We start from the raw sequence: 18,130 nt of genomic DNA, 5'->3' as shown, positions 1-18,130 counted from the left end.
CTGGAAGGTCTCAATACTTCCACCCCTTACCTTCACTCTGAACATATGTTAGCTTATGCCAAGGATTGGTGCTGAGGTTTCTGTCTTCTGGGCTAGGGTCTCCAAGGAAGGAGGCTTCTGTGGGGACCCTGGAGCACCAGGATGTCTGGAAGCCAGGTGATGTTGCAAAGCTATGCAGCCCAGAGTCAGTCGTGTTCTTCCAGCCCTTGCTTACCTTCCTTGTCCAGTGACCCTCCTGCATCAGGACAGTCTGGTCCCATCCTGAGGTTCTAGGCACGACAGGTCCAAGGGGGATACTCTCTTACCACATGCCTCCCAGCTCCCTGAGCCCCAGGACTGTGCAACATTAGGATGCAGCTGGCTCAGGCTCCAGGGATGAAGTACGAGGCCTGAGGAGCCAGGCATGGGAATTGAATCAGCTTCTTCCCGTTATAGATTGTCGTTTCTCATTCATGTGGGACTAGTGTTGATTAACGCGGTTGTGTATGCTTTAGGGCACAAGCATCTCGATTCACATATCGTGATGTGAACACCTAGTCTTTTCTGGAGTCTTGTCCCATGTAGGTTATTCCAGTGTTAAGAAGTTTCTCTGTGCCAGCCAGTTGGGCCAGGTTTCTTACTGATTTAGATCTGTCAGTATGTAGGTGTTAATTCCAAATAGATTGTTTATTCTTTCCTCCCAGCATTTCCCTTTTGATACCCTAGTTTTCTTTTCTACGTTTGTGAGTCTGCTTCCCTTTAGGAATCGATGTGTTTGTATCTTTGGTCAGATGGCACTTGCAGGTCATATGGTATTCTAGTACGGTTTATCGTTCGTTTTTGGTCATGTGAGAATTTTTGTTGTAAATGTCTGATTTCAAGGAGTTTCATGGCTGAGTAATTTTCCCTTCTGTGTACCCCATCTTCCTGAACCATCCTGTGCTGATGGCCAGTTTGTTGCTGGCTTCCAGGTGTGGACAGCCTGTTGCAGTGAATGTGACGTGCATGTGTGTGTGTGTGTGTGTGTGTGTATATATATATATATATATATTTTTTTTTTTTATTAGTGTTTCTTTCGGATATAAGCCCCGGGTGTGAATACAGATCAAATGTAGGTCTGCTTACCATTCATGGAACCTTCATAGTATCCTCCTTTGGTAACTTTCCTGGTTTCCCTTAGGAGAATATGGCTAGCATGTTTCCTTTTAACCAGCTCCTTTCTAGGATTGATCATAAGAGTTTTTAATAGTGGACACTCTCAACTGTTCCAAGGTGATCCCCCATTGCAGTTACCAGTGGCATTTCTATCCTGATGAGTGCTGGTGTGTTCCTCTTATGTTTTTGTGTTTTAAAGTTTATTCATTTTGCTTGGAGGATAATTAGTTTAAAATACTCTGATTTTTTCTTTTTTGCCAGACATCATTGTGAATTGGCCGTAGGCACACGTGTCCCCTCCATCCTGAACCCCACTCGCGCCTCCCTCGTGAGCCTGTCCCTGCAGGTTTTCACAGACCACCGGCTTTGCATGCCGTGCTCCACACATTACCCTGCAGAGGGCATGTATTGTACAGATTCTATTGTATGTTTCAGTGCTGCTCTAATGCATGATCCCAGCCTTGCCTCCTGCACTGAGTCCAGAAGTCTGTGTCTGCTTTCCGTGTGTCTGTGTTTCCTTTGCTGCCCTGTATGTAGGATCGTTGGTTCTGTCTCTCAGGATTCCATGTATGCTTTACTGTACGGTCTGTCTTTCTCTGTCTGACTTACTTAACTCTGTATAATAAGCTTTAAGTTCACCCAGCTCATTAGAACTGACTGAAATGTGTGGTCTTTTGTTTTTTAATAGCTGAGTAATGTTCCATTTTGTATATGTACCATAAATTCCTTATCCATTCATCTCTCAAAGGACAGCTAAGTTGCTTCCGCATCCTAGCTATTGCAAATAGTGCTGCAATGAACACTGGCGTACATGTGTCTTTTTCAATTCTGGTTTCCTTGGGGTATATGCCCTGTAGGGCGATTGGTGGGTGGTATGGCAGTTTTAATTTTAATTTTTTTAAGGACTCTCTATACTGTTCTCATAGTGGTTGGCCAGATAGATAAACATAGAAGAGGAAGTGGACAATTAGGGTAGAACAATAAAGTGTCAAGATTAAGTTAGGACAGAAACCTTTGCCATCACTCCCTGCTGAAGTGTCCTTCCCTGTTCCATCCTGCACATGGATGGCACGGCTTCAGCTTTTACTTTGAAATTCCTAGTCCAAGCAAAAATTGAAGCATGAATTTTCTCCCAGTGACAATCAAGTGAATAAAGCAAATTGCTCTGGAAAAGAAGAGCTTTTCCTGGTTCAGGGAATTGAGAGAAATGCTTCTGGGGTGAGTGGGAAGGTGGGGTGGAGGTTGAGTGGGTACCCAGTTCTAAAGACAGCCTCATGGGACATACTTGGCAAGTTTCACGAGTGGCTTCCTGGGAGAGACCTCAGTGCAGCTCAGTGGCAGAACAGCAAAACGCAGTTTGTGAAAGTTTTATAGAACCCAGGAATATGATCCTAAAACGAGCTCCCCTGACGGCTCAGCAGTAAAGAACTCAACTGCAGTGCCGGAGCTGCTGGACATGCGGGTTCAATCCCTGGGTTGGGAAGATCTCCTGGACAACGAAATGGCAACCCACTCCAGTATTCATGCCCGGAGAATCCCATGGACAGAGGAGCCTGGCGGGCTACTGTCCATAGGGTCGCAAAGTCAGACACGACTGAAGTGATAGCGTGCACGCATGTATGACCCTAAAACACAGCTTCTTGTTGCTTAACCCAAGGATTAAATGTAGAATAACCTAAGGGATAGTACTTAACACATTTGTTGTAGTTATTGGTTCACACCTGCTTACCCCCAAAAGTGATCATCTTATCACGTCAGGACCACGTTTCACTTGGGTTTGACTAGTGGTAGAAAACTTCAAAGGAAAGGAATGAGGAGAATCATCTTTGCGTGTGATTGTCCAGCAGTGATCACAGTCCTCTGCTTTGAATTCTGTGTACTCAGAAAGTTAGGTTCATAAGAGATCCAGGATCTGCACTTATGTTGTCAAAGGTTTTCTTTACTATTTCTAGAGGCTGACCTCCAGAGGCAGTTTTGCATTAGCTGAGCTTCTGGCACTTACAGAAGAGAGCCTTTACAAATATTTAGGAAAGTCAGCAGTACTCCAAGTTTTAAATTCAACTTTCCCTTTGTCAGCTGTATTTGCGAGTAAGATCTTACATTACTATCTAGTGATTGATTACTGTGTCTGATTCACAAAGAAGTATGCATTTTCAGTAGAAAAGCAAAAGAAAAAAGATTTATCAAATGACTTCAGTTCTTCTCAAATAACCCTTCTCTCTATAATTTAGGTCAAAATGTGCTCATGATGATATATACCTTCTGTTTGTTTTTAAATTAACTGCTGCCTTTCTTTCTTTGTACACATAGCTTGATAAAGAACTCCCGGTGCTTAAGCCATATTTTATTGATGACCCTGAAGAAGCTGGAGTGAGGGGAGCTGGCTTAAGAGTCACATGGCTGGGACATGCAACAGTCATGGTGGAAATGGACGAGCTCATCTTGCTCACAGATCCCATCTTCAGTGCTCGGGCCTCCCCATCGCAGCGCGTGGGTCCCAAGCGGTTTCGTCGTGCCCCATGCACTGTCGAGGAGCTGCCCCGGATAGACGCAGTCCTTGTCAGCCACAACCACTACGACCACCTGGACTACAATTCTGTCATCGCTCTCAATGAGCGATTCGGTAACGAGCTGAGATGGTTTGTGCCCTTGGGGCTCCTGGACTGGATGCAGAAATGCGGCTGTGAGAATGTGATCGAGCTGGACTGGTGGGAGGAGAACTGTGTCCCCGGACATGACAAGGTCACCTTTGTGTTCACGCCTTCCCAGCACTGGTGTAAAAGGACCCTGATGGATGACAACAAGGTTCTCTGGGGCAGCTGGTCTGTCTTGGGGCCTTGGAACCGATTTTTCTTCGCAGGAGATACTGGTTATTGCTCTGCTTTTGAAGAGATAGGAAAAAGATTTGGCCCTTTTGACCTTGCAGCTATTCCCATTGGCGCGTATGAACCAAGGTATGTAGATATCCAGAGAAAGCATTCCTGCTAAATGGTAAATCAGCTGGGCTCAAAGTAGTCATGATACATGTAATCTGTGATTTTATGGGTGGTCTTTGTTATACATTGGGTAGGGGCTTGTGCGTCAGACTCAGTTAAATTTTTTTTTTTAATTTTAAAACATTTTAATTAGTCATTATCAGTTAAATTATTCAAAATCAGAAATTATATTGCCAAGAAAAAACACCACAGTTTAAAGAATTACTATACCTAGCACAAAGTTCATGTACTATTCTGACTAAAGTTAAATCCATCAGCTGATAATCAAATCTGACCCCAGCTTTGCCTCACATGGAAGGTACTCTCCTTATAGAAAGAACCACCTTTTGCTCCATGACTGGACTGCCTCCATTCCTGCCCTGTGTTGAGGGCCGAAAAAGCAAGGACTTGGCCTTCAGCATCAGTCCTGGTAATGGTCTCACTTCAGTCAGCAATGCAGTCAGTCTGGTCAAGACACAGTTTCACGACTCATGGTTTCACTGGCCTTCCAACCTCTGCGCTCATCACCTGACTTCAGAGCAGATAAAGGTCACACTAGCATTTGAGACCCCTCCACTGCCTATCTTTTCATTAACACTATTTAAAGAAAAAAAAGAAGTGATTTCAAAGAACTTGGTTAGATTTCCATGGACTGTGGTTGATATGTACACGTGAAGAGAAAATAAACACTGAAAATAATGAGATAAGGAAGAGCTAATTTTAAAAATGTTTTATTTTCTAAGGTACATGTGTATGTAGGTCATGTATGCAGACAGTGGTATGTAGGATGGCGTTTTATTAGGCAGTCCTGCAAAGAGAAGAACACTGGCACAGATGAACTGAGCAAATCTGACCATTTGTTCTGATTTTGTTATACTTAAAACTTTTTTTAAGTTCATCGAAACCATTATTTCTCCCTTCTTTCCCCTAGTTTCTTCATTTAAGGAACTAGATAGTTTTACCTTATTAAAAACTATTATGAACCAGTAATACTGCCAGAATTTCCCTTTTCCACATACTTCTAATTCTGAACACTATGAAATCTCTCAGAATATCAACCTGTTTACACATCAGTTTTATATGGTATTGATCCTTATTCAATATATCTTCTTAGTATATTAGAATACTTCTTATATGTAATTGTGAAAATAAGTTTTCATATGTAGCAAGATACATGTGTCATATATATAGGTGATGATACAATGTGTACAGCTTAAGTACACAAATGCACTCATATAATTCCCCTTCTTGCTTGCATTGTAGCTGTCTTGTTCCTAAGATGGGAGAAGGATCGGGGAGGGGACAGTATTTGCTCTAAATAATTAAATCATGGTAGCCTCTACTCTGCAATCCAGTTATCTGGTCTGTACTAAAGTTTTAGAAATAATGTTATCAGCAACATTTCAAAGTAGTCTATAAATGTAAGACGATTACACCCAAAATGATTTTCAGTGATCTTAGAATGCTTTCATCCTTACATCTGGGATCCCTGTCATCAAGTTTCCTATCCAAGTCAGGTAGGATTTTAAGTTTTTAATTTTTATACCCGAGTGAACATTTTTAATTTATTTCAGACAAACATGAAGGTAGAAAGGAGTATGTGTATTTCTTTGATTTGAAGTACAAGTTTCAAAAAATCAGTAGAAACACCTGATTCTACAGCAGAACCAGTAGAAACTGTTTTCATCCTGCCCTGACTTCTGAGTGTCAGGAGATAGAGCAGAGCAAGTGTTTCTCTCGTCTGCTGTTGAGCAGAACACAGGGGCTCTGTCCTGAGCCCTGCAGCTCCTCAACATCGATAACACCCCTTGTGCTGTTGCTAGACTGGCTTTTCCAGAATGTCTCTAAAAACCAGAGCAGCTCCCTGCTGGAGCCAGATCACTGAGTTTTAACTGCAAATCAGCTGACAGTAGCAGACCCAGGATATAAATAATGTGAAGACACTTGTTTTTCTAAAGTAGTGGCTGGGAAAGCAGAGGATTTCCTTGTAGATAGTACATTTTACTTATCAGAAATAATTCTTCGTCCTGAAAGTGCTGGTTTTGTCAACTAAGTTGGTGCTGTATTTGATGCTTTGAATAAATTCTGTCTTGTTTAATGCTCACAACACCCCTGTGAAGTGGGAATAGCTACTACTTCACAGACAAGGAAGATGCAAGCTGGAGAATTTGAAGTGGCTGCCAAGGCATTCCCAGGAATCCCTAGAGCCAGGGTTCACGCCCAGGCGCCCTGTCTCCAGAGCTCTGCTCTTCCCAGGCGTGAGGCAGCCTCAGCATTTCTACACTCTGTCTAGTCCCCCGAAGTCCCCTTTTTCTTACCAAACCACACACTTCATCTTTGGTTGTATGATGTTTAATTAAATCCTTGATTAGTAAATTGGATTTTTTTTTGCTCCTGATATTACAAATTATACAGTAATTTTTGTTGGCTGTTCACTTTAGCATGTTAAAAATGTTTTCTGTAAGTTATTCAGGTTATTTTGCAACTGAAGTTTTGATTTTTAACTTGTTACCCATTATTCCACTTCTTTGATTAATTCCAAGATTGCAAGATATCTTTTTAAGATAAGACATTTCTTCAGAATAAATCCTCAGTAAAATGAAAATACATGTGGAACAAAATCTTAGTAGTCAAAGGGGAGTTTTGCTTGAGACTTACCTACTGTATAGCAGTTTGTACAAAAAATATTTTAGTGGTCTGAGGGCGATGGTTTTGACTACTGTGACTTACTCCGTGTAGAATCGTAAAGGTTGATGAAGCAGTAATTAGAATTGAGTGTATACTTCAAAGGCCATATTTAATAAAGTACTGTTTTCTAAGGTGGTTTATGAAGTACCAGCATGTAGACCCAGAAGAGGCTGTAAAGATTCACATTGATGTTCAGGCAAAGAAGTCTGTGGCAATTCACTGGGGAACTTTTGCCTTAGCAAATGAGGTAAGTACGACTGTGGTCACAGTAACTCATTGTGTGTCTGACACAGGATAGGATTCAGGCATCAGTGTGCCTGGCAGTGTGTTCAGAAACCAGACTAGAATCTGAACCTGTGTGGTCATCGTAGTCATCAACGTGAATTACGGTGGTAAATTATTAATCAGTAAAGCAGTATTTATATACAGTGAAAAAACCTCTTCATTGCATGGGGTCTTTTGAATTATTTATATAACCAAAAATATGTGTGGTCTTAGGAAATAGAAAAATGAATTATCATGTCATTCCTCTCAAGGCAGACTTCTGTTTCATGGAAGATACAAGATATGTACAGAAGTACTCTAAAAGTAACTGTTATAAAAAGTGGGACAGATGAAGGGGTCTCAGAGTCAGGGACTGTTACTAATTGAAGGGATCAGGGAGAGCTTCATGGAAGAGATGACATTTCAACTTGGCTGTGAGAAGGTAAGGAAGAAGGCATCTCGAGGGAAGTGTGGGTGTGGAGATGGTGAGCAGTGAGTTCAGCCGGAGTATGAATGCTATCAAGAGCAGCAGGGGAGTAAGGCTGGACAGCTTGGAACTAAGTGGTATTTGTCCAGTAAACACTGATTCTGGGTCTGCTGTGTGCCAGGTACTGGGGTAAATAAATGGTGGTTTTATCCCTAGACTAGTAGAGAAGACTTCATTTTCCTATAAGGTACCCGGACCCTAGAACTCTGCTATTAGGCAGAGTAGTGGGATCAAACAGAAGCTTAGCAAAAAGCTTTCTCTCCTCTCCCGGAGCCAGGGCCTGTCCTAAGCAAAACTTAGAAACGGACAAGTGAACTGGGCTGCTGCCTCTTGCTCTCTGCGGCACCTTCCACATTCCAGGGCCCCTCTGCAAGGAGTCCTCTGCTTTTTAAGCATTCCCTCTCTCTGTCCTTTTTCTGGCCTGCCTTCTTCCTGGTTGCATCTTATTCCATAATTAATACCCTGCCTGCCCCCCGTCTACTCCCTCCCATCAAAACTCCCCCTCTGCAGTGCTACGATCCTGAACTACACTGTTGGGGGACACACAGAATCAAGAACGACCAAGGGCATGGAAGGGTGAAGGAGAGAATGTGTTTCTATGTACTTGGAGAAACACAAGTACACAGGTTTACCGCTGTATTTAGTGGCGGTGTCTTATTCCATGTGTGTGCACGTTCCGTATGTATATAAATTTAGATGTAAGTATACTTATTTATGTTCCATATATATTTCAGCAACTTAGATGAGGTAACAGTATTTTATTAAACCCTGCAAACAGAAGAGTCAAAAATGAGTCCTAGATTTTTAACTTAAGTAATTGGGAAGATGGTTATGCTCTTGACTGAGATGGGAACTTGAGAGAAAAACCTCAGTCTTTTAAGAGTTATTGTATTATTCAGTCTTACTCCTGTTAAAATCTAACCTTCACCTTTACTTCTTAATGAAACATAAAACACAAACTCATTTAGTCTTTTTGACATTAGTTCTGTAAATCTGACACCTGCAAGTTTGCTAAATATAAAGAATTTGTGGTGAGGATATTTAGCCTATGCTTTGCAGACAGTTTAAAATGATCTGCATGTAAATGGTTGTAGTAACTGCTTACTACAGTATAAAGCAACTTAAGGATGTCCTTGACTTGGCAACACTTAAATCAGAGGTCGCTGTAGGTATATTTAACCTGAGGAGTGTTGAGTGAATGTCTTACATGTATTTAAGCATTTAAGTCACTAGTGTTGGTGGAGACCAACTGTAGGCACTGCATAATATATGTTAACTTCTTAAATGACCAGGCTCTCTATTTTGAGTATCTTATATCTTAGAAAGGGAACAGTTTGAGTTTTCTGGGGCTGGTGCCTGGCCTTCAGTGGGTCCAGACTGCTGGGAACTTTCACCACTTGCTCATATTTATGTCTGATCTACTATCTTGATCAATACATATTGTTTGGGCCCAGGTCTATGGGGCATTTCTGTCTTCCCTACAGGACTAAGGTGCCTGCACTAAAATAGTTTTCTTGCCTGCTTCTCAAGTTATCTTCTAGATGGCTGAAGCAGCCAAGAACTGGCCTGTGAAGAAACTCACAGAGATAGTGCAACATCAAAATCCGTACAAAGTTATAGCTTATAACTAAAGTTACAGTTTAGGAAAGAAATTATTAGTGTGAGATAATTGTGTAAGTGTTTGTTATTGGCTGAGAGTTGTAGAACACAGGGGAAGTGGGGAAGAGTTTCGTCATTTTGAAATCTCTTAAAAACAATTTTGCAAAGGAAAGCTTCTTGGGCTATTAAAGTTATATTTTACTGGTGATATCAGCAATCTCCTATGTGCAAAGAAAAGATGAACGGTAGATTTCTGTTATCAACTAACCTTAATAAGTGGCTATTTCTAGGAATACAGGGTAACGAATGCTTAGTTAACCTCAGTTACTCAGCAGACAGTGGCAACACATCTCTGAATACGGCCATAAACCTGGAAGTGAGCAAGCAGGGAGGAAAAAACTTGAGTGTGGCCAGTAACTGTTAGCAGATCTGTACATCTGAAACCACAGAAAACTTGCCTGGTTTTCCTACTGCATCGCTGGCTGGCCCTTCGTAGTCTGTGGCTGGGTCCTCCTCTCCCTCCCAGCAGTGAGAATGTTAGGAGGCCATAGTCCAGGGGCCCCTTCTCTTTAGCTGGTTACCTGGGGGAATCTCACCAGTCTCATGCCTTTAAACACGGTCTAGGCACTGTAAGCTCTCTAACCTAGGATTTTCCCTACAATCTACATTTACCTACTTTTCTCCACTTGGATGTCCACCAGGTTTCAAAAACTTCATACTAAAAGTTAAGAAGCTTCATTCCAAACTTCCTGTTCTTTCCTCAAACTTGTTTCTCTTGTATCTCAGCAAATGGCAAAATCCTCCTTCCAGCTCCTCAGGCTAAAATCTTTACTGTGTATATCCTCTGTCCCACTTTCTCCAAATGCAGTCAGCTCACCTTTCAGACTCTATTTGGACTCTGACTGCTGCTTATCCCGTTCACCAATGCCACACTGCCCCTTGCTGTCTGTTCTCCACACTGCAGAGGGCAGCGACCTTTACCCCTAAACCAGATCAGGACACTTCTCTTCCAGGAGACCAGCCGCCCCAGGTCAAAGCCACAGTGAGTCTAAGGGTCGCCTGTAAAGCCCCTGCAGTCTGCTTCATCAGTGTTTGTTCAAGTGTTGCCATCTTCTTAGGTGGTTGTATTTAAAATTAAACCTCCACCTCTGATACTATTTTGTCCCCAGAACATATCACCCGCCCCAGTACTGTTTTCTTACTTGTTCACGTCTTAGCTGTCTGGGTACTGGGATGTAAGCTCCAGGAAGGCCAGCGCTCGTATGTGGCTCCCTGACCTGGCTACTCCAGGTGCTCACAGGACACTACTGCTTGAAGGGCAGCAGCGGACTCGCCGCCGGCGATCAGAGGAGAGACGGGTGCTTTTACTCCTGCTTTAACTTTCACATTTTACAGCTTTTCTGATTGAAATTGAAAAAAAGAAAATAAAAACCTTTTCTGTAACAGCTGTTTTTTCCCCTTTATTTGATATAAAATAGCCACTATCCAATGTACAGTTTTAACTCAGAAATAACTGGTGAAATGATTTATACCTTTTACTTTAACAATTATAACACATTCAGGTGGTTTTATTTGGAAAACATTTGAGTAGGTTGAAACATCCTTCAGTAGTGTGCTATCTTCCCTTTTTTTTTAGCTGTGAAAAGGTGAGGAAGCACAGTGAAACTCCACTGTCAAATCTTCTCCAGCTCCCTCTCCACGTCTCAGGCTACAGAAGTGGTGTCTGGCGGGGGCTTGGGGACGACAGCCCTTCTGCAGCCAAAAACATCGTCTCTAGAGTTTGCTTACACACAGATACTCTTCCTTATAATCTAAGTTTCTATATTCTCCCCCAATATTGGTAACACTTAATTCTTTAGCACTGGTTCCATTTAGGCTGGAATTTCATGCAGGGAAAATAGTGATCAGAGTTCGTGCAGTCTAATGTTCAATCTAAGGTGGCACCAAAGTTGACATACATGGTATTAGATAAATTGATACACACGTGTGACACACACAGCAACAATGATTATATATTAGAAAGTGATGGACTCAATCTGCTGATCTTCGCATGAAACAGAAAGATATTATTTTAAGCGGGCTGTGTTGGTTTATTTTAGTTGAAATCTTGTTTGAACTATCCCCTCAAATATAGGTGTGCTTAATCTTTTTCCATTTTTGTTTATCTCTGCCCTTTGCCAGCATTATTTAGAGCCTCCAGCAAAACTGTGTGAAGCTCTAGAAAAATACAGACTTAAGACTGAGGATTTTCTTGTCCTGAAGCACGGCGAATCAAGATACCTTAATACTGATGATGAAGATGTTGAGTAATATGAACACAAGAGCTTTTCATGAAAAAGGCATCATTTGATACATATGTGAGAAGACTAAGAAATTCATGAATATTATGATTTTTTACATTTGGAAGCAACTTCTGTAGATTTATGTTCTGTTATCAGTATGATACTAATATGATTGCTGGTCCATATAAACAATAGTTCAGAGGTGGGTCATTAAAATCCACATAAGCCAACTCATTATTTAAGGTCCTGTCTCAGTGACAAACACTGCAATGGGTTTTTTTTTTTTAACTAAAGCATTCTACTTTCATGGTAGAGTTTCGAGGTTATGAAAAACTGATTTTAAAAACTCACTCCTCTTTTTATTCTTAGGGGCCTTCTGCAAGGTAAGTCAAGGTTATATACCTACCTTGATTTTCTTAGAGGCCTGCACAGAGAAACATTTTTCATAGTCACAGAGTAAATGATGACATTGATTCCCATATGCTTATAGCAATTTGTGGTCTATTAAGATTATGCCAAATGGTAAGTGATTTATTTTTTTAAACATAAAAACATAGGAGTTTTGGCTAAGTTACCATTTGTAAAGACAATTTTTTAAAGAGAGGAACAGTATGTTCTATGGCACATCTACAATCCTTATGGCAGAAGCTCTCTGAGCTGGGAAGTGTGGTTATGAGACATGACTTATGAAATTTTTGGTTTTTAATTTAAAAGTCAGACCTGCTCAGCACAAATATAGCTGCAAGGAAATAATTTAAAAAGACAAATGCACATCTTATATGTTGATAGACCATATACTTTGGATTTTAATTTTTTCCCTATTCCATCTCCTTTCTATGTATGTATACTCTTTTTTTTCTGGCAAAGGGCAGAGAGAAACAAAAATGGAAAAAGATTAAGCACACCTATATTTGAGGGGATAGTTCAAACAAGATTTCAACTAAAATAACCAACATAGCCTGCTTAAAATAACTCCAATGTCAGCGAGATTTATAAGTATTTTATGTTTTACATGAGTGTGATGTCTTATATTTTTATATCAAATGATCCTTAAGCACGGTTCTACCTGTATTAAGCCAGTGTGGGATGTTAGTGGTTAAAAAGAGACAGTGATTTAGTTGTAGATGGGCTCTGCAGGCACTTGGTGACTGTGACCGTTCCTAAGGGGGAGAGCCGAGCAGAAGCCTGTTCTGTCTTCCTGATCAAGTCTCAATAAAATGAATTTTATTCATACAAAATCAAGTACAGGTTTTTCTACACCAAATGCTACCCAGGCAGTGCCCTGTAATATATGCACGTTGGCCACTCAGTCTGAACTTCAGTCCTGCCTCCACCGTGGGCTCTCTGTGTGCCTCAGTGTCCTCACATGCGACAAGAGGACGACTCCCACCTACCTCCAAAACTGAACAAATAGTAGTCATTGGTAAAATAGATTTGAAAGCGGAAAACAGGCTACTGCTTTTGATATGTTTTGATATATTCAGGCATATATAGGGGCAGTAAAACATTGAGGACTTACAACTTTATCTCCTGCATTTTGTAAATTTGCAGTTACAGCCAAAATAAATGTAAATAATGTTTATAAAAATTTCAGTATTTCTAGCTACCAAGATGCAGCAAATCTGTTAAGGGGAAATGTATATGATTTGAGGGCACTAAAGCACATAAAATTTCCCCCTAAAATAAACCTTCAGAAAAAAAAAACAAACCCAACACTTTGACTCCAAAGGAATATTTCGCAAGCAGACAGGAGTCAAGATGTCAGGCTTATTGGTGGATTAGCTCTGGCTCGTGTTGCCCTAATACTAGCCTGTGCTCTGTGGTCACTTTCCTCGCTTGCATGCCAGACTGAAATTCATCTCTTGCCTCATCTCTGTGAAGCAAGCCATGCACATCTTGCTTAGTTATTTTTTCTCCTTGAATGGCTGAGGGTCTCCAAGCACTTTCATTGGACCTGCCTCATTTTTCTAGGCTTCCTCCATGCTTTAATTTTTATCAACATTCGCATTCTTTCCACTTTGGCATTTTGTTCCTTAAGTACATTGAGCTTCATTTTTCCTATCTTACATTTTGAAGGGTTTTATGTGCAAACAAAAATTTTGAAAAATTAGACAAATCCCCTCTGTTCCCTCCAGTTTGATACCTTTCATTTGTCTCATCCTCTAAGTCAATTTCATTTTTCTCTTTGATTAGCCAGCTCTCATAATATACAGCTAGTTGATAATTTTCATCATATACTGAATGTTTTCTACTGTAAAAAATATTTCTGCCAAGTTTCATTTCTCCTGTGGTTGGAGGAACACTTTGATATTCATTGCCCAAGAGGGTGGGGCTGTCAAATAGGACCAACTAAAAAAGTAAGATGTGCCCTGACCTACAAAGGTAAAAATCTAACTGCATTTTCACTGTGTAATTCTGTCTAGATAGTAAAAATGACTCCCCCATGCCGATTTTCTCTAGCAGTCTGACATTTCAAACTCAATGCTCTGATCTCCAGGAAATGTTATTTGTTGGAGGAAGAGAATGGGCGGAGTTTTAGAATCCAGTGCTGCTACAGCACATTAAAATCTAATCTTGATTTTTAATGTGTGTACATTTTGAATATATATTTTCATTAACTGAGGAAGACTACACAAAATTGTTATAAAGAAATGTGCCTTTCAGGGAAGTAATACGTTTGCATCACTGAAAATGATTCTTAGCTCTCATAATGTACAGCTAGTTGAGAATTTTCATCATATACTGAATGTTTTCTACTGTAAAAAATATTTCTCCCAAGTTTCATTTCTGTATCAGTATAACCCTGAGAAAGCACATTTTTCTGTTTGAGGATTTGTAACTTCCTATGGAAATCTATGTATTTAGAAATGAAATTCAAAGTACTCTTGCCTTAAATATATGAATAGGAAACCTTCTGCTTGCAAACTGATTTACTTAATAACTAAGCATGGTGGTGGTCATGAACTTGAATATTACAAAACATGGGGATGTGGGGTGGAGAAGGGGAAGTCAAATATAGCAAATTGTTACAATAGCTTATGAGACAAAGATACTATTTAAAATAACTGCTGAGAATTTTTATAATTTTAGTTATGTAAAATATAGATGAAAATTAATGAATAAAACTTTTCACTTAAAGGGAGAAAATAATCTTGCCACTTTTTTCTACTTAAAAAAAAAAAGAACCTATGAATTTTTACTCTGAGCATAAATTTTAAACACTAGATAGACTAAGCACCTGTACAAAGAAAAGTCGTTTCCTCACTCTCCAGTCCTACTCTCAGGAGACGGGGTTTCATTCTAGATGTACCCAAAGGCCTATATAGGAACGACAGAAGCATTCTGTTTTGAATGATGCCAGTATGTTATACACAGTAAACAGGAGTGGGTATTAGGAAACATTTTTCCTAACAGTTAAAAGTTTTCATGGTCTAAAAATAGAGTCTATGATTAGAACAGACCTGAGTAGCTGGTGGCCTTGGGAGCACAGGATCTCATGGCTACTAGGGGAACAGGGTCCTTCCTAGGGCAGTTAGGAAACAGTGTTGCTGTCCCAGTGGAGCAACTGCGAATCCCTTTGGACAAGGGAAGGGGAGCTGACATACAAAGGGTCACTGTCGCTCCGTGTGGAGGGAATAGCTGAAGTAGCTTAACAAAAAGCAAAATAAAAACAGTTTCAGAACAAGCTCTTATATTCATTTGGTATCAATAAAATGGTCCAAAACAAACCAAAGACCACGGCAAGTTGTAGCTGTGTTGAAGATGAAATGTATTTACAGTACATGATATTTACTGTTTAAATTCAGCAGCTGAAAGAATCTCTTTGTGAGGAAGGTGAAAGAGAAATTTCTGTGTATTACTTCTGGACTGCATTACTCTTTGGAACAATATGACCAACCAATTAGAATTTTGGTATCATTGTTACCTTCTCCTTCACGTCTGCATCATGGTGATGAACTAAAGCTTTCATTTTCTGGGTGCATTCTTTTCCATACAACAGGGAAAACAGTGAACCTTCAGGGAAAGTTGGCTGCGCAGCTAAACGGTGCTCTTCGTTGAGGCAGTTAGTTATGTTCTGAAGCAGTGTGAGAGCTCGAAGAAGAATCTCCTTCGGTACATGGCCATCAAGAAGCGAAAGGAATGATGAGTCCACCTGAAATAGGAAACAATGAGAATTAAAAATATACGAAAACATTTTCCATGGGTCTTTTCACATGTACTGAACACATTTTAAAAATCCTGTTGTAGAAAACTATCCCTGAGATAGCACCACATAAATGTGTAAAATCTTCAGCATTTCTGTATTGTATACCAAAGGAAACAGGAGGTTTTGTGTCTTAGCTTAAAAATACTATTTTCTTGGAATCCTACAATGTAGTCATTTTTCCTCTTTAAGATCCATCATATATGGTTGTCATGAAAACTCATTAATTCAAGGTGCCAGGTATAAGGCCAAGCAGATAAATAATAAAACGGTCCTTTTTTTTATAGGATATTCTATCATAGTACAAGCTGTGCTTCCTTCAGAATACCACAGCTTTTAATTATCTTGCTCATTTCTTACATTTTCTGTCTCCTCTACCTAGACTGTAAGCAGACAAGCACCACGTCATGCTGTTCTCACTGGTATATCCTAGCACTCAGCTGGCATCAGGCGCATGGTGGTGCCTCCGTGAATACTAGTGTCTCTGGATACTGAGATACACTGAGCATTAATATTAATAGGTCAAGTATAAAATGTGTGATAAGTACCCCAAAGTGAACAGAGACATAAAAATTACCATTTATTACTACTAGGGAGACCTTTCCAAAACAGTTTTCAGAAGTAAAATATGGTCATTACAAAAAATTAAGGTAATTCATATAGGCAAAGAGAACCAAAACAGAAGGAAAAACCGCCTCTAATATTGCTCCTCAGGGAGAATTCCTGTTAATACTTTGGGATAAATCCTTTCCTTCTGGATCTGTCTGTCCAAACTGATATATAGACAGCACAAATATGCAGGTACTTACTTGGGCATCAAGAAGTCGATCTGTCATGGCTGGATTTTCAGACAAATTCAAAAGAAGCTTCAAAACTTGAACCTGAAACAAGAAAAATATCCGATTATTTCAGACAACCAAGCGTGGATTTTCTCTACCGGACATGCTATCTCCCAACCATGTCCATATTTTAAAGTCCTGCCTATTCTTCAAGGTCTGATTCAAATTCTCTCCATTGCACAAAGTCTTCTCAATTCATTTTACTTAAAAAGCTTGGTTTTTCAATTATACTGATAGGGAGAAAACAGTGAATGTCTTCACTTCCCACCACTGGCCCACACAAATACCTAACCAGGGTAACTTTAACATGTTACATAAATAATCTTTATTATGATTACTGTTATGTAAAATGTGATCTTTGGAATAAAAAAGCCATCTCTCAAACTCCAGTGTATTTCTACTTAAAGTATGAAAATGTAGTGAAAGTTTGGATATGAAGACTTACAACAGGTACTTTTTACTAGCTTTCTGTGATTCCTGGTGCATACTGTTATATGAAAAAGTTTATAATTTTTTAAACAGACAATGATATAATCAGCAAAAACACGTTAACAACTTACACTGGACTAGCTAAACTACTTGCATTCTTTTTTTGGTGTTTCATTTTTAATTGGAGGATAATTGCTTTACAATGTTAACGTTGGTTTCAGCCATACATCAATATGAATCAGCCATAGGTATACACATGGCTTCTCCGTCTTGAACCTCCTGCCCCGCCCCACCCCCTCTAGCACGTCACAGAGCACTAGGTTTGAGCTCTCTGCACCATACAGCCAATTCCCACTGGCTATCTAGTTTACATATGATAATGTATATGTTTTCAATGCTACTCTCTATTCATCCCACTCTCTCTTTTCCACACTGTGTCCACACATCTGTTCTCTATTTCTGCATCTTTATTGCTCCCCTGCAAATAGGTTCATCAGTACCATCTTTCTAGATTCCATATGCATGTGTTAATATATGATACTTTTCTCTTTCTGACTTTACTCTGTAACAGGGTTCACCCACCTCATTGGAAGTGACTCAAATGTGTTTCTGTTTATGGCTAGTATTCCATTGTACATATGTACCACAGCTGCTTTAGCCTTCTGTTGATAGGCATCTAGGTTGCTTCCATGTTGGAGCTGTTGTAAATAATGCTGTATTTCAGTTACGGTTTCTACAGGGTATATGCCCAATGTGGGATTGTTGGATTATATGGTGGTTTTATTCCTAGTTTTCTTTTTTTAATTTTAGGATAATTGCTTTTCAGAATTGTATTGTTTCCTGTCAAACATCAACATGAATCAGTCATAGGTGAACATATGCACTCCTAGTTTCTCTAAGGAGCAGGACTTGCCCTAATCTCCTTGCCCTGTGGAACCACTGCTGGGAAAAGAGGATATGCTGCTGCCGTGTGGACACTTCCCATAATTACAACGGGAAAAACCAGGGCTGAGGGGAGCTCTGTTATTGCAAGGCCTGCAGAGCTATTAATGAAACCTGCCCTGGAGAAATGTGCTGTGGTAAGCAATCAAAAGAAAATTCCAAAAAGGCTCAAATTTCAGGCCACTTCAGGAGTTAAGTTTTACTCACAACATTCTTTTAAGAAATGAACCACATGAGAGGCTGCTCACCATCAGTCATTAGTACAGAAATGCAAATTGTCACTACAG

General features: G+C 40.0%; 2 protein-coding genes across 7 annotated transcripts in view; one reads left to right on the top strand and one right to left on the bottom strand.

Moving 5' to 3' along the window:
• NAPEPLD (N-acyl phosphatidylethanolamine phospholipase D) overlaps nucleotides 1-14,561 on the top strand; it is a 58,262-nt gene extending 43,701 nt beyond the window's left edge. For 5 of the 6 annotated variants that reach the window (XM_044946586.2, XM_044946583.2, XM_044946585.2 and 2 more), the window contains exons 3-5: nucleotides 3,445-4,088; nucleotides 6,930-7,044; nucleotides 10,365-11,328. In XM_044946586.2, coding sequence (XP_044802521.1) covers nucleotides 3,445-4,088; nucleotides 6,930-7,044; nucleotides 10,365-10,526 — 921 coding nt within the window. In that variant the 3' untranslated portion in view covers nucleotides 10,527-11,328. Of the gene's footprint in view, nucleotides 1-3,444; nucleotides 4,089-6,929; nucleotides 7,045-10,364 lie in introns of all 6 variants that reach the window. The other variant, XM_025291064.3, reaches the window with a different exon arrangement.
• Nucleotides 14,562-15,181: 620 nt separating this feature from the next.
• The window catches only part of ARMC10 (armadillo repeat containing 10), a 59,640-nt gene continuing 56,691 nt past the window's right edge, over nucleotides 15,182-18,130 (bottom strand). Inside the window, exons 5-6 of the mRNA XM_006049855.4 lie at nucleotides 16,443-16,514; nucleotides 15,182-15,582 (exon numbers count right to left, since the gene is read on the bottom strand). Of these exons, the coding sequence (XP_006049917.1) occupies nucleotides 15,331-15,582; nucleotides 16,443-16,514 (324 nt within the window). The 3' untranslated portion in view covers nucleotides 15,182-15,330. The remainder of the gene's footprint in view (nucleotides 15,583-16,442; nucleotides 16,515-18,130) is intronic.

Source organism: Bubalus bubalis, chromosome 8 (genome assembly GCF_019923935.1).
Source record: "Bubalus bubalis isolate 160015118507 breed Murrah chromosome 8, NDDB_SH_1, whole genome shotgun sequence".
Taxonomy (NCBI): Eukaryota; Metazoa; Chordata; class Mammalia; order Artiodactyla; family Bovidae; genus Bubalus; species Bubalus bubalis.
Note: the sequence above shows the minus strand (reverse complement) of the source record. Positions and strands in the feature narration are given on the sequence as shown.